The 17,277-nt window shown below is 44.9% G+C and overlaps 1 protein-coding gene across 1 annotated transcript in view; it reads left to right on the forward strand.

Annotated features, from left to right (window-relative positions):
• LOC135917200 (epoxide hydrolase 4-like) overlaps positions 1-17,277 on the forward strand; it is a 42,705-nt gene that overhangs the window by 8,957 nt on the left and 16,471 nt on the right. The window contains exons 3-6 of the mRNA XM_065450711.2: positions 2,295-2,520; positions 10,101-10,240; positions 12,542-12,654; positions 15,285-15,462. Of these exons, the coding sequence (XP_065306783.1) occupies positions 2,295-2,520; positions 10,101-10,240; positions 12,542-12,654; positions 15,285-15,462 (657 nt within the window). The remainder of the gene's footprint in view (positions 1-2,294; positions 2,521-10,100; positions 10,241-12,541; positions 12,655-15,284; positions 15,463-17,277) is intronic.

Here is a 17,277-nt window from a genome sequence, read left to right on the forward strand (position 1 = left end):
GTTGGAGGCTGCCTTTCAACTCAAAAGAAGAACTGGAGGTGCCGTTAGCACAGGCAGAAGTTACTGATGCGCCAACATCGACAAGACGCACTCAAAGCGCAGCAGCACGAAGCTAACGCTCAATCACGAAACCGCCAAAATAGCTGCACCGACGTGACCAAAAGTGTGCTGACACTAGCTGCATTGCGTTCACGTGACCGCAAACTGATTGGTTCTGGCAGTTCCTTTAATATCATTGGTGGGAACGTTTCGAGGAACATTATGTCATATTTGAGCACTCCTTCTATAACTATAGCTAACTATAGAGGCTCCTTCTATAACTAGCGATGAAATTACAAGGGCCTTGCAAGACATGTCACGGTTAATGAAGCGGTAGAAGAGGGAATACCAGTAGATTTAATCCAAGGTGGCGGAGGCATAATACTGGAAAAACTGGTGGCACTTTATACGAACAATCTATCGACTACTAAGGTCTTAGAAAACTGGAAGAATGGCAATATTATACTAATCCACCGAACGGGAGACGTTAAAGAATTGAAAAATTATACGCCCATCAGCTTACTTACAATATTATGTAAAATATTCACAATATAATCTCTAATAGAATAAGGGCAACAATGGACTTTAGTTAAAAAAGGAACATGCAGGTTTCAGGGAAAGGATACTCTGCAATGGATCACATCCATGTAGTAAATTAGGTAACGCAGAAATCCACAGAGTACAATCGGCCTCTCTATATGGCTTTCACAGATCACGAAAATGCATTTGATTCAGTAGAGATACAAGCAGTCATAGATGCATTACGTAATCAGGGAGTACAGGAGGCTTACGTAAATATCTTGAAAAGTATCTACAGGGATTCCACAGCTACCGTAATTCTTCACAAGTAGGAAGATACCTATAAAGAAAGGGGTCAGAGAAGGAGACATCTCTCCGATGCCATTCACTGCGTGCTTGGAAGAAGTATTAAATATATTAAACTGGTAAGGCTTAGGAGTAGTAAGGATCAACGGCGAATATCTCAGCAACCTTCGATTTGCTAATGACATTGTCCTGTTCAGCAACTCTGAGCACGAGTTACAACAAATGATTGAGGGCCTTAACAAACAGAATATAATAGTGGGGTTCAACATTAATATGCAGAAGACAAAGATAATTATCCACAGCTGGGCAGAAGAAAAGCAGTTCAGGACCGCCAGTCGGCCTCTAGAGTCCTTGAAGGAGTACATTTACCTAGGTCAATTACTTACAGGGGGCCCTGATCATGAGAAGAAAATTTACAGAAAAATAAAAATGACTTGAAGCGCATTCCGCAGACGTTGTCAGAGCCTGACTGGAAGCTTACCATTATCATTGAAAAGAAAGTTGTACAATCAACGCATTCTACCCATACTAACATATGAGGCAGAAACTTCGAGAATGATGGTCAAAGAACCTCGAAAACAAGTTAAGAACCGCGCAAACAGCGATGAAACGAAGTATGCTAGTCATAAAAGACAAGAAGAGAGCGGTAGGGATCAGAGAGCAATCATGGATAGCCGATATTTTTATTGACATTAGGGGAAAGACATGGAGAACGCAGGTCATGCAATGAGAAGGTTGGATAACCGGTGGAGCATTAGGGTTACAGAACCCATGCGAAGAGAAAGGAAGCGCACTCGAGGATGGCAGAATACTAGCTGGGGTAATGAAATTAAGAAATTTTCAAGCGCTAGTTAGAATCAGTTGGCGCAGGACAACGGTAATTGGAGATCTCAGGGAGAGGCCTTCATCCTGCAGTCGACATAAAATGATATGATGATGGTGATGAATGAGACAACTTTGTTTTGGGTGCTTAGCACCACACAACCTGAACAGCAGTGATTACAAACTACTTCTACCCGTTTCGCGAGCAACTGAGCTGGACACTTGGTTGTGTAGCTGCCGCAACACTACACATACCTGTCTCCCTGTTAATTACCTGTCTGTCTTTGTCTACCGCATTGTTTTGGGTGGAGTACCACCAAAATAACTATATGACTGAGTCTACCCACCACTGCAGCTGAGTGGTTAGGACGTATAGCACGGCTGAGCTCGAGGTCGGGGTGTTCGATTACTGCCACACCAGCCACATCCCTATGATGACCGAGCACAAATACATTGGTGTACATAGATTAAACTTATAATGGTTGGGCCCGTAAAGAGCCACAACGTAATTTTATTGCCTCTATCTTCTCTACCCGATGCCTTGATCTTTTCATTGCTGCAATTATTAATGATAAAGAAAAAGGCTGTGACATTTACTTTTCTAACAGGATTAGTTTACGGAAACGTCGACGAATGTTTACCAGGATGGTAAATCCGATTATCGGCAAGCTACTATTCGTGGCTATCGGTGCAAGCATGTGGATATGGATGCAAGCCTATGTCAAAGTTCAGATCGCCCTGTATGGAGAAAATGTTTTGAAGCCCCGCAATCGGTCAGTGCCGGACGAATTCTACAGCGACTCCTTTGGACGACATGAATACGCAAAACTCACGGTATGTAAACCCGCTTTTGTACGCATATCTGACTGCGCTATAAAACAGTCACCACTGCGGACTCTTAGCCAGTGCGGACTGTCGCTCCTAATTCCAAACAGCCATCTGCATAATGTATGTAATAGACATGTCTCATCATGGTATTGAATGCAAATTAACATCATCTTCATTTTTTAGCTCTAAAGGGCCCCTGTTTAGAATTACACAAGGAGAGGGCACACAAAAAATGCAACATAATGCAAACGTAACTAGAAAATATATTTGTCCCAATACAGCTGCAGCATCCCACTGTCATACAAACCGCTGCCCCCCCCCCCCCCCCAGAAAAGAAACATAAAGCAAAGGAAAGCCAGCTGCACTCAACAAGACGAGGCAAACAAGGTGTGCAAAGTGTGGATAAAATACCCCTTACAGGAAGACTGAAATGAAAAAAAGTGACGTTCTTTTACTGTATGGTTCATTTTAATGCGAAAGAATTATGTGGCCCCTTCAGTGAAAATCCATCGTGATCGGCGAAAGCCCTAAGATGGTACTGAAAATAGCCGATGGCACAAAAAGTAAGGACGTCAAAAATGCTCGGACTGACATGAAAATTTTCAGGCAAGTTTTTGTGAACAAACAAAATCAGTGACTGCAAATAAAATGTTGTTAATCTCGGTCTGGGTGGGGAATCTAACCTCGGCCCTTCGGAGTGCGAGACGCGCACGCTTCCCCGACGCCAGGGTGGATCCACGGCTCTAGCTAACTAAAGGTGCGCCAAGTGCATGCGTCATTGGCCACGTGATGCCGCAGCCAAAGGAGAGAAGGTGGCACCACGCCATGAATGTATACCATGAGCGCATTCATGGCGTTCCGAGGTCTAGAAACTGTATAATTCTTGCGCATTCCCACGAGTAAACAGTCTTAAGTGTATCTGCCGACGTTTTTTTATCCCACTTGGCAATACGTTTCAGCAAAGTTATATACTAAAGCTTTTCCTGAGTCTTTCATAATCTGTACACTGAGAGTATTGAACAGACGGCGTGAATTCGGACTGAATGGCACCGAAGTGGGTAGCAGAAGAAGCGTTCTACGTATTTGTACAAGCTTGCAGTACAGCAATTCTTGAAACTGACGCAGATGGGTGAATTGGAGATGATGACGAAATTAGTGAATGTCGAAGGATGATTTTATGTTATTCACTGTAAGCCGATAGCCATATTAAGGCTGAATGCGTACAAAACATGACGATGCGGTGTTAGAAAGGCAAAAAAAGTTTGGTTTGATACGATATGTAATCTCAAAAAAGATAATGTGCTCGAGAAGCTTACACACCATACGCGTAAGTGATATTGGGCGCTAACATTATGCATAATTTCAGTAGCCACTTTCCAACCGTCAAACCCCTTTCCTTATCCTCCCATCACTCGATATTATACAGGCGGCTATACACCATGAGAAAATAATTTGGAGATATGCAACAGTAACCGGGTAATGGAGGGTTCTGATTATTTTGACGCTGCTTCCCTAGCCGGAAAACTCTGCATCTTGCTAGTTTGAATTCATGGCGTAATTCTTCCAAACCACTTTCCATATAGGTTCGCAGAGCGCTTCATTTTATAAAAATCTGCATTAATAATTTGCACTGTACTGTACTGTACTGTACTGTACTGTAATAATTTGTACACCAATGAACACAAGCGAAAGAGGCATGCCCTGTGTATTTTGTGCTATTATTCAGAAGGTGAAACATCTTTGAGCACCATTGCGAAGCCACCCAAGTATATACTTTTAACATGGCATGACATGACAAGAACTTTATTTGAGTCCTGAGGGACTGAGACCTCGGGGAGCCAAACCGAAGGCTCCCGAAGATCAAGTCGGTGGCTCCGCCCATGATGGAGCCGGGAGATCAAGTCCCGCGACAATGTCGTGGGCCCTCTGGACAGCCTGGAGTTGAATGTTGAGATTGCTGCTCTTAACGGCTGTCAAATTTTGTCCTCACAGGCGTATGTTCGTAATAAGCATGCGTCCGTGGATCTGAGTGCACTGGCCTGTCCAGAAAAGTGGGGGCCGGGGTGTGAGTGGAGGCGCACACAACTTCCCCTCTCTCCCCGAGAAAGTATCCCTAGCCCGCCTTACTCAACTTTGCAAAATCATTCCATCAATCTACAACATGTCTGAACCATCAATTGTTCTCAGAATAAACGAGTCCATAGTTATTGCTAATAGACCTGGGTATCGGTAGATGTATTTAAGGACCGAGTATAACTCGCTGCCCTAATCGCAAAACTTATTCTGAATGTATTAATGCAAAGACATCATGTGCCCCATGGAGGGCAATGAAAATGGCCAACGGCGCAAAAAGTAAAGACGCGTCACAATTTGCTCGCATTGACGTCAAATCTCTCATGGAGGTTCCTGCAAGCAAAGGAAATTAATGGCACTGAAAAGAAAATTTGATATAAGTTTCGCTCTGGGGGAGGGGGGGGGAATCGAGCCCGGACCTCCGGGGTGCCAGACGAGCGCGCTTTTCCGACATCACAGCGGCTACACAGTTCCCGTTGACTATAGGTGTGCTTAGAGCGTGCATCATTGCAGACGTGAGGACGCAGTCGATGGGGAGTAAGTGGCGGCACCTCAATAGTATATCAAATAACAAAATTCACAGACGATTACGATACCCCCTAATGCGAAATTTGAAGGCAGCGCTATACGTGTTTTCATTCCGTAATATAGTGGCTGGCGCGGACAATCTGTTTGGTGCGGCACGTTGCAAACGGAGCAAAGTGTGGTCCAACTGCCTCGCTAATTGTGAAACCGCGAGAGGTAGAGCGCAGGTGTCACGTGGGCGCGATGGACAGCAGCGCCGCAGACATACCTCCCAGACATCGCGCGCTACTCTGGCGCCATCTCTTACCCATCATCACCGCACTACGCTTTACTTCACACGCTCTCGCCATACCCTCCTCCTCCGCTTTTATCCTCGCGTCTTTCATCCCCTGCTGTGCTCCACGTTCGCTCTCTCATCCTTCGCTGTGTTAGTTCGCTCGATGACGCCGACGCTAATAGCAGGAAAGGGGCGGCTAAGAGTGTCGCTCTAGAAGCATTAATCTAGGGTCACTGGAAAGAATTTTTTTCAGTGACTCTACATTAATCTCCCATTGCGCGACACTGAGCGGTACTTGAAGTTACGAACTTCTCGCGCGGAAGCCAGCGAAATGAGACGCTTGGCGCGTTTTGATTTGGCCTTACTGAGGCGCAGTTAGAACGCAGCCGAGAGCTTACGCGCTTAAGGCACGCGCGGAAAAAAGAACGTGCGCAGCTTGCACTAGTGATGGAAAACTGGGGTCAACAGCCAAGCTTCTGATCACCTAGCTTTTACGTTGCTTGCCTAAGTTGTTTGTAGGTTTTGCGAGGTTGTGCTAGGTTTTGCTAAGTTGTCTCGGTGGGCTTGATGCTGGAACCTGTGAGCAGTCGCAGGCCGCGATGGCTTTCTCGGAGACATCAATCGTTCAGGCACCGACTCTCGCGTTCCCTGGACTGAAACTCGAGGGTCCTCGACTCGTCGTCGTCTCTTCTCAGCCGCAGCTTCGGCGCTGTGTTCCGGATCAGCTCGGCGGCGACGCATCGCTTCTCGCTTGGCAGTACGGTGCTCTTCACGGTAAGCTTTCGGGCGTCCGTACTTTTTTCGGTCTTCCCCTGGCCAGCAGCACGTACGCTAGGAGTAGAGGAGTCGAGTGAAGTATCGCCGCACCGGCTCTTCCGAGCTTTTACTTTCCTATGACGTCACGATTCCGCCCTACGAGCATGGGGTGCGAGGAGGTTAGCTGGCTCAGTGGTCTCGCAGGTGGTTGCTATGCAACGCGAGCGGCGCACAGCTGTGCTGACTTTTCTTGTAACGCTCGACGGCGGAGCTGATATCTTAGGCAGCTCCGCTGTTAAAACATTTCCCCAAAGGCTACTGTAATGCTCTCGCATGCGCACACCTAAGCAGTATTTAAAAGACACACAACTGGCCAGAATGTGTTGTGAGACCTTGATGGAAATGAAATTGTCATAATTTACAGCGATGGGATGCAGCATGCTGTTCACACTTTAAGTAGGAATTATAATTTTATTTTGCCAAGAAAGTCTCGAAAAGCAGTAAGTGGTGAGATCTGGCGGTAAAATATTAGTACTTAGAATGTTATTAAGTTTAGCATAATTATTGCTTAAAATTGCAGTTGCTATATTGTTAGGCACATGCGCTTTATTCTATGGTTAAAACACGCTGGCGGGCTAGTTGGTTAGAATCCATGGTAGAGTGTACAAGCGCGACTTGGACGAGGACGAAGAAAGAAACAGATACACAGACACAGCGCTTCACTTTCAACTATATATTTTATTTTCGCACGCATCGATAAATATATACCGTGCGAGCGGAAACAAACGTGACAGCAAAAAAGAACATTGATTGGTACATTTGGTTGAACCGGACACGTGTGCAAGGCAAGGGAAAAAAAGGGGAAAAAAATCTACAATTGTCCCGAAGACAAGCCAAGGAATCGTATCTCCTTTTCCGAAAGTGATACCGAAGGTTTGCTTACGCACTTTTGCTGTAATTTTGCTATCTCGTGTGCCTCTACAATCTCCCTCGTCATCCTGCTATGAGCCTTATACAGAACGGAAGTGCTTTCAAACATGGGCTTGCGGCTACTTGCGGCTACTTCTGGAGCCTACAACGAGTGGGAACTCGTGGCGACAATTCTCCCGGATCATCGACCGCACGACGGAATTCCTATGGCTGCATGCTCTTCCAAGCCTGAGACAGCGACTACAGAAGAAACCTGCAGCATCGACGAGCCAGGTACACATCGTCGGTGACGTGATACTGCCAAACAAGGTACAGCAAGTACTCAAATGTGGGCCGAAGTTCGCGACTCAGCCAAAGAAGTCTGCTCCCGATCTGTTGGCAATGGTACGCCAAGTGTCAAAGCGTGTACCTGAAGCCGAGTCGGAAAGGTGTGTATCAGAGGCTGTGGATGTGCTTACGCGGTCCCGTCCCCTTAGCGAGAAGTTCCCCTTGAACAGGACTGTTAAGTTCTTGAAAGACAATGCGCTCACGCTCATCCCTGCGGATAAGGAGGGTGGTTTCGTGGTGATGAACAGGACGCTGTATAATTCAAAGGCTCGTGAAGCCATTTCGTCAACTTTCAGGGTCCACAAGGACGTAACACTTAAGAAAGTCCAAAATGAAGCTAAGAAGCTATGCAGAAGCTTCAAACTAGATAGCTTATCCCGGTCTATTGAAAAAAGCACGAAGGGGGACCTTGAATTGTTTTTTTCTGCAAAAACGCATAAGCCGGAATGTCCCCTCAGAGTGATTGTTTCTGAGAATGCTACTTGGCAGAAACATGTAGCAACCTACTTACAAAAGCACTTAAAGCTCCTGCCAATCGACGACCCATTTTTGGTGACTAAATCAGAACAAGTAGTGGATTTCTTTAAAGACTGTCAAAACAGAGATATGGTCGCTTTTTCTATTGACTTAAAAGAGCTGTACTATTCCCTCCCACAGAATGACGTGATGCAATGTGTATCTAATAGCATTGACAAGTTTGGGGCGGTTCGTTTTCAGAACGCTTGTGGTTTAACTAGCGACAGATTTTTAGAACTTCTTCGTTTTTATGTTAACTCGACTTACGCGACTTGGGAAGGAAATGTTGTCAAACAAAAAGATGGCATATGCATTGGGTCATGTATTGCTCCCTGCTTAAGTGACTTGTTTCTAGCTAACCGTGACCAGGTTCTTGATGAACGTCTAAAAAATGACACCGATGTCGTGAAAGTGTTCAGATTCGTTGACGATTTTCTAATCATTCTAAATAACAAATCGCACAATTTTGACTCGCTGGTTTCAAAAACCGTAACCTCATTCACTAAAGTGTTGTCCCCTTTGTCTTTGACACATGAAGTCCCCATAGGCAATTTCATAAGGTTTTTAGACTTGGGTTTATACTTTTATCCACAAATGACATGCTGGAGTTATCAGCCGAGAGGCAATAAGCCTGTCCTACCATTTCATTCTGCTCATTCAAAACTTGTAAAACGCGCAGTAGTGACATCGTGTTTCAACAATTCTTTGACGAAGTCATGTGACCACAAAATGGAAGCCAGTCTCAAAGAGCAGGCCAAGCGCCTGGCAGATTCTGGTTACCCGATGCGCATGCTAACTTCTGTCGCGGAGGGCTTAAGCAAAAAATGCAAAAACGCGTCGAATGCAAGTAGTACCAATGCTAGAGCAAAGAAAGTTGCTGTGGTGCCATACATTCATTGCATTTCTCATAATCTCAGAAGAATAGCGGCGAAATCGGGAGTAGACGTAGTTTTCTCTGCCCCTGAGCGTCTACAGAAGCTATGCAAACAGGTTAACACAGAAAATAACAGAAGGCCCTCATGTTCTACCCAACATCGCCAACAATTTGTAACCTGTACTCATAGCGTTGTCTATGCCATCCCACTTTCATGCGGAAATACGTATATTGGTCAAACCGGCAGATGCATCAACGATAGATTAAGGGAGCATCAATACAATGTCAATAAGGTAATCTCGGGTCACTTGGGCATTCACTGCCGAGATTGTTCCTGCAAGCCCATGTTTGAAAGCACTTCCGTTCTGTATAAGGCTCATAGCAGGATGACGAGGGAGATTGTAGAGGCACACGAGATAGCAAAATTACAGCAAAAGTGCGTAAGCAAACCTTCGGTATCACTTTCGGAAAAGGAGATACGATTCCTTGGCTTGTCTTCGGGACAATTGTAGATTTTTTCCCCTTTTTTTCCCTTGCCTTGCACACGTGTCCGGTTCAACCAAATGTACCAATCAATGTTCTTTTTTGCTGTCACGTTTGTTTCCGCTCGCACGGTATATATTTATCGATGCGTGCGAAAATAAAATATATAGTTGAAAGTGAAGCGCTGTGTCTGTGTATCTGTTTCTTTCTTCGTCCTCGTCCAAGTCGCGCTTGTACACTCTACCATGGATTTATTCTATGCTTCGGCAGCTAAAACGCACGCGTGGCTACGGTAACACGCTGAACTGCACATCACGTTTAAAGGCGTCATTTCATTTTCGATCCGATTGGTTTAGTTTTGGCTGGTTAAATACTGAAGCAGTGGAATAGAAAAAAACGAAAACACATATTATCGCATAAACAATTTAGCAATTCAGAAAAGAGGAATCGCAGAAAATCGACTTGATAAAAAATCATACTTTGTTACAGCTACGCCAACACTTGTCATACGCCTCCCACTAATGCTGGCGTATAATCGCTACCGCGCTCACCTATCAGCGTTTTTAGCATGCTTCCAGTAATTAACTACATCCTCGCTGCAGATCGAACAATTCTTATAATGTTCCACGACGTTTGCCGCGTTAACACTTCTTGATTAGGCACTCTGACCGGTAAGCTTTCCATTGCCCTGAAAAATGGGTACCATGAAAATTGGTTGTCAGCACTTTTAAGCGTCTCTGTCGAGTTTTTCTGCAATAACTTGCAAATAATGTTTGAAGAATCATTTGTTTTGGTTGTGTTCTTTACTGAGCGTTTGCTTTTCAGAATATTACTATGCATTATGTAACCAAAGGCTGTCATGATGAAGCTATTGAGAACCGTCCTCTTCTGGTTCTGCTGCACGGATTTCTTGATTTTTGGTACATCTGGAACAGGCAGATACCAGTCCTCGGTGAAGATTTCTGGTATGTACGCCAGTGGCAAGCTCACGATCATGGTGAGATATAACATTTCTCAGGAAAACGTATGAACAGCTGTTCCTGTGCGGAGAGTGAAAGCTGACTTATTTAGACTGAAGCGACGAGTTATAATCATATACAATCCTGTGGCATTTTAAGAATACAGCTGACAATGTAGCACAAATGAAGCTATCGTGCGTTCTACAGCTAATCGCCGCGACGCGAACACACCATGTGTGTGTGTTCGTGTCCCACTTCCCACGAGCCTGTCAATCATCGCTGCTGATTTGCCAGGGTGTGCGTGCATGTTTATATGTATGCGTAAGCACTTCAATGCCTATTAAATGAGGAAACCGGTGCGTGCGTCACGCAAGACGAATCGCCATAAAGAAATTATAACGTAAAAGAAAATAACTTCGAAAGGAATGAAAAGTTCGGGAGTTTCGAACCTACGGCCCCACGCTGAGAAGCAAAGTGTTGTTGCCACTGGGCTAAACACCCATGCTTGCAGAAATGAATATATCCATTTGAACCACATGAACGTCTTGTACCAGCTACACAAAACAACTGTCAAATGAGAACAGCTTCCTTGAAGGCTTTGTTTAAAGCCTTCAGCGACGCATAGCGTTTCCCGCCACTGCTACCACACGGTTGACTGAACATATCTAGTATGGACAATATTATTGTAAGAAAAACACGATAACTTGAGAAGTGCAAACGTCGGTTGGACCACAGCTTGCCTTTTGTTCACTCATGCTGATGGCTGCCCACATATATTTCTGTCTACGGTAGACAAAAACCAACTTGTACCGTGTTAACGTTACGGAGCCCGTGTCTCAGAAAATCTGGTGTCATTATCATTGTCTGTTAGGGAAAAATTATCCCGAACAAAGCATCTCTAACCAGATAATTCTCTGCCGATAAGATAATTCTCTGCCGAATTTGAAAATGCGTTGGATACTTTCTTTTACGAGAATGTATACTAAATTGTTGCTGCGAGCACTTTCGTTGACTTTTCTTTGTATAACTACTGTTATTTGCTTTTGTTAACTTCCAAGAGCGCCAGTGCATTTGTATGTTACATAGAAAGAAAATTATGTATCCTGTATTCTTGACACATCACCCTCCCTGTAATGACCCCAACAACGGGGTTGACAGTATCAAATAAATAAATAAATAAACTACGCAAGCCCTCCGCGTGGCGCAGAGGCGTTACTGAACTAATTGAATTTCTCAAAGCAAAATGCGTCTGAAAATTTGTAAAGTAGGACTTACGCACAAACTACAGACATGATAGCTTCGCATTGTAATTTTAGTGTACGAGAAAACATAATTCTATCACCCCGAAACTCAAACCCTTCTTCCAGCTGCCGTTTAAGGCATGTCTTAGTGGCCGCGGACGCTAGGCGTGGATACCAGGGGGACCTAGTGAGTGGTTTGTTGTCTTTAACTTAATTAAGCCTGTTCGATACATGTACCGATCAACGCTATCGCGTTCCACTCCTAAGGGCGAAGGTTAAACATCCTCCAAGTTTTTCCTGTCCGCAATTATATAGCCACTCCAGGCGAATACTTGCCGTCGGCATCGCCATCAAGTTTCCCATAAAGTGCATATATGGTGGCTTGGCGCGGCGTCCACTCGAAACTTGGCAGGCCGGGTGAGGAAGGGAGGCCCGAGTGAGGAAGGGAGGCGAGACAGGAACACAGCAGCGCGAGTCTCCGCTTGTACTCCGGGCGTGGCAGCGTAAGGCACGGCTGAGGGCAGCCGCAAGCATCCTATCTTGGAGGTAATCCACAATGGATTCGAAGGCTAACCGACCCGAAATAGCTGATGGCTTCGTGTGCGCTGAGTCATCGTGCGCATGGCTGGCATTGAAGCGAGATACTGCTGGAAGGGGAATTCACTCGCCGCTGCTGCCGGTTTTCCTCACGCCAACGTTCTGACAGCGAGTGCCCGCGGTCATCGACTGAGATGTTTTCATGATGCCTGTGCGCGCGTGGCATCATGCTTCTTATTTAGTTAGTAAGCAAATCATTACAGTAATTTTACAGCTGATAAAACTACTAACCTTACTGCGCATAGCTGTCTAATAACTTGCTATCGCATCAATGCTTTGTGTTTCGGGCGAAAGTGTTACTTGTTTTTGATCGGTTGTAGAAACAAAAACGGATGCGCTTCACATCAGCTACTACAATCTAAAGACAGGTGCTGAATTAACTGTCAGATTCAATTCAGACACAGAAAAGAGTCGCAAAAGAAGCCGAAAGTTTTCTCCCTCCCCACCTGTTCTCAAATTATATTCACAGCGTTGTGGCGCCAGATCTGCGTGGCTATGGCAACACTACACGGCCAATGGACAGCGCGCAGTACCTTATGGTCAATCTCATTGAGGATGTAAAAGAACTACTCGACAAAATAAGTAAGTAATAGCTTTGTGCATGTTTGTATGAACACTACTGAATACGGCACTCGTGAATTTAAACAAATTCATGTGCCTCTTTGGAGGGCAGTAAAGAAAGATTTCAACTTGCAATTGGCTTTGGAAAAAGATACAGAAAACTAACAAAAATTTATAATAATTTAAGATTCTAGGTGTATGGAGGGAAAGCTGTGATTAGCGGTTATTTATTGTGTCAAAACTGTAAGCTCCTACCTGTTAAGTGCAAGTTACCACCTCACTAATGTAATAATTGACTCAGCCTCTCGTGGCCCCGTTGTCTTCCAGCTAGCTATACTTTTAATAAGCATGCTGAGAAAGCCTCGGATAGTCTCTTTTTCATACATCGCGGACTTTCTTCGGACTCCAAAAAACGTACCCACCCTAAAGATAACATAATGAAAACAGCTTAATTCGGTGTATCGGAGCGCACCCCTGAACTTTTCAAGTACGACTGAAGCCATATAATGAATCGAATGTGTAAAATTTTGCGCGATTGAACTTAACCAAATAACAAACTAATGCCATTCCAAAAATTATCAAAGCAACTCTAGATAACTTCGAGCGACGTACCATTGCTCGTACTTATCTAAGGTGTACCTCTCTATCTTTACAGTTTGATTCTAGTTTCTTCGAAGACCCAATAGATAGTGCTTTTTGTCATAGTCATTTTTTTGCTGAAAGCTTGTTCAGCGCTTTGCTTTCAACAAGTTTTCAGCAAAAAAATCCTGGACGTGTTCAGCACTTTCCGCTGAACAACCCTAGATTTTCCCATTACAAAAATGACGGCTGGAAGTTCGCTTGATGTGACGGTTATATTGGGCACTGGCGTTCTGTAGACGCCTGATTATTGCGCCTCACCCTGCATATTTTTCGCAAGCGATATGAGCTACTCATTGCACCGCTCAGTGAGTAGACCATGCAGAGAAATGTGGTCAGTTTTAATAGGCAAATATGAGTCGATATTGTCACGTATCCGTAGGAAAGCCGATGCCGCTATATTTTATTGCACGGTCCACACACATCACTTAGTTGTTCCACTTCCGGAAATAAAAAAAATGCGACCGAAGCAATCTAGGGAGGAATATCGGTATTTATGCAGTTAGCATTGAATGAATGTAGCAACCTACCATCTGGTCGAATTCGTCACTACTGTGTGCCCGACTTCTTCAGTGTTCTGTTACCTGCATCTCCTTTTCTTCTGTGTACCTTAACGCTACTAGATGCCTTCCTTGGTCCCATTTTGTTCCATTTGTTTGTTTCTGCATGATCAGTGGCTTCCGATATATCTTGACTTGCTTCTCTATCCGGGTACCTACTCTATGGCATATGCCCATTCTGGATGGTTGGACAAGAGCATTTATGTGCCAAGTGTCGCAAGGCCAGTGGCGTAAGTTGTCTATTTGGGCACATGGCCAGAGGCGTATGCTCAGCTGCGCATATCCAGTAGCCCAAGTCGTATATTCCTTTATTCACTCAGTGCCAGATGCCCAGTTATACATAACCATTCGTACAATGTGTACATACCCAGGTGTATATTCGGGCACATACCTCTTGGGACCTACCCAGTGGCACGCACCCTGTCCGATTTGTTATCAAAAACATGCGGAAAAATGAGTGAAGTTGCCAAGGAATGCTAACCGCATTTAAAGCAGGCGTCCTGAATTGTGCAGCTTATCACACATTGACGTTCTTCAACACAGACTTGTGTCATAATCTGCCAGACAATATGACCGCGTAGATTCAAGGAGAAAATACTCGCGTTCATGCTTCGTACATTCGCACTAAGCACTGCGCAGCTGTTCCACGCCAAGAACTAACAGTGGTTGTATTTGCACAGCCAAGGGCACTGCGCGTGAGCGGGTGACGTCAGGCTTTGACACCACCGCAGTTGTATGATGTGCCCCGGGAGATGTCTGCAGTTGAACACGGGGATTGCTTGCATCGCGCACTGGTGTGAAAAATACCCTGCATTGCAGTGCTCTTTCACACCGCACAGAGGTAACAAATTGAAGTAGGAAGGTCTTGAACATCGCCGAATAGCTACTATTAACCTACTCATACCGATGATATTACTGAGATTTATTCACAAAGATAATGCAGAATCGAAGACAACAGCCAGCCGCACAAGGAAGTTCAATAGGTGTAGCTAGGAATGTCCTCTATAGTCATGTTCAATAATGCAATGGTATTAGGTGTGTCGGCGAAGGCGCGTCAAAGTCAGTGAAGCCTGTTATGCAAGTTTATAAAACTATATGAATGAGATTGGTAAGTTATGCTAATGGTTGCATAGCACTACAGGTGATGTGTACAGCTATTGGAAGGCATTGATTGATGGCTTTGAAAGTAGAAGATTCAGTTCTAATTTTGCATCTGACACTACTACAATATTACATCCTACACAATGCCGCAAGTGTTTTTTATGGTTCCAGCATTCAGGAACTGACCACAGAACCCCACCATTTTACAACAAATGCTTAAAATGGCAAGCTAGAAAAGGCATCGCAGATTGTTTATGGGGCAAATAACATTTCCAGCAAAGCTGACTTAGCGATATTACTATATTATCTGTACTTCTAAAAGTATTGTTTTTCTTTGTGTCTGTGTTGTAGACCCTGGCCACAAGAGAAGAGTTGTCCTTGTGGGGCACGACTGGGGTGGCATGATCAGTTTTTGCTTCGCAACGATGTACGAAAATATGATAGACAGAATGGTAATCATCAATGGCATGCATCCATTGGCTTTCTCGAAGCAGTTGTTCCGAAGCCTCAGTCAGATGAGGATGTCCTGGTAAGAACAAGTTTCATTTGTGCGAACTGCTAGCCAGAATTATTGTGATTTTGTTTATAGCGCTGAAGAAACCGCCAATGTTAACCTCATTCTTTTGCTAAACGGACAACCCTGAGCTCCTCCGAACACGCTCGGCAACGAGCATCACTATCGAAATAAAGTTTAGTTTTGTTCACGTCAAACGAAGCATTTGGTTTCTTTTGAACATCTCATAATTGTCTCAACATTTGATACCGAAATGGAATAAACGATCGAACTTATCATTGAGGGAACGAAGTGAGCATATGTCCACAGCCCAACGAGCTCGGCGAAAACCAGCTATGGTCTTCGGGCAATTAAAAAAACGTTGGACGATGCGCGCCTTCAATAACGAGGCCCCTGGGACGCTACACCCAACCGAAACCGACCCAACGACTCAAGGCACAACTGTAAACATTGATACTGCGATGGAACAGCTTAAACTGAAAATAAGCGCTCTGACAAATCAAGTGACTAAACTGATTTATGAAGCTGACTTATTCTTCCAGAGCCATGCAACAGATGAAGAAGCTCTTATTGGCTTGTCTGCGAGGCTTGGCGCCTTCCAAATACAGCTAAACGAGGTAGAAGCAGCCATCGAGCCTTTAGTGCAAGACCAAGACGCTGAAAGAAATTAAGTACGGACTATAGAATACAACGACCGTATCGTCGCACACATTGCAAAAATCCGCCAGGAAGCCGAAAAGAACATGCGAAAAAAAAAAAAGCAGAAATAGCAGCCACGCAGGCGCAGAGCGACAGCTCTCCGGCGGAGGCAAAATCCGAAGTGAAACTACCGACGCTCGAGTTACAACGATTTAGCGGCGCCGCCGCGGAGTGACAGTCCTGGAAGCAGTTCGAGCAAGTGATGCACGAAAACGACGGCGTCTCCAACGCTCAAAAGTTTCTGTATTTGCGATTGGCGCATTCGGGAAAAGCCACAGTGGCCATAGCCGGCATTCTAGTGACTGGGGCAAATCACAGCGCTGTCATCGAACTTCTAAAGGAGCGCTTCGTCGACGTGATCTGCTTATCCAAGAACGCTTGACTCACTTGCTCGACTTGCCGTCGGTAAGGAACGAAAAGGAGCTTATCGGTGTACGTCCACCCTATGACCCCCTGCAACACAACATCGTTGCGCTCATGGCGCTTGGAGTCAAAACACACAGTTACGGCACCCTTCTCTCCTACGGGCTCCTGCAAATGCTGTCAACCGATCATGTTGTCGGATAACATAAAAGACTTTTCGCTGCAAGCAAAGACGATGGGCTCAGCATCAAAAGTTAGTAACTTTTTTCCGAAAGCAGAAGTAGAGAGCCGGGAGAAGGCACTGCAAACTGATGAAGCTAGAGAATCATGCCGAAAACATAAACACAAAGACCACAGGAATCCTCAAGGTTCACCAGCTTCTCTTTTCTCTGCGGGTAATTCAAAGCTGACCAATCTGTGTGCATTCTGTACTACAAAGAATCATGGGGAAACAGGCGGAAGGCGGGAGATGAAAATTCAAGGGCATGAGTAAAATGAGAACAAGGTGAAACCAGGAGCCAACGTTTCGACAAGTGAACTTGTCTTCTTCAAGGCTTGCAGACAAGTCTATTTCTCTAAACGTTGGCTCCCGCTTTCACCCTCTTCTCGTTTCGCTCATTGTCTACAAAAATAACTTCATATTTTTGCGAAAACCCGCAAGGAGGAAGGAAGGAATTAATAAAGGGGAAATCAGTCGATGATAGAGCCGTGTCCCAGAAAGGTGGTGGTCGCGGGTCCGAGTCCCGGACAAGGACAAATTTTTCTTCA

The sequence above is a fragment of the Dermacentor albipictus genome, chromosome 7 (genome assembly GCF_038994185.2).
Source record: "Dermacentor albipictus isolate Rhodes 1998 colony chromosome 7, USDA_Dalb.pri_finalv2, whole genome shotgun sequence".
NCBI lineage: Eukaryota > Metazoa > Arthropoda > Arachnida > Ixodida > Ixodidae > Dermacentor > Dermacentor albipictus.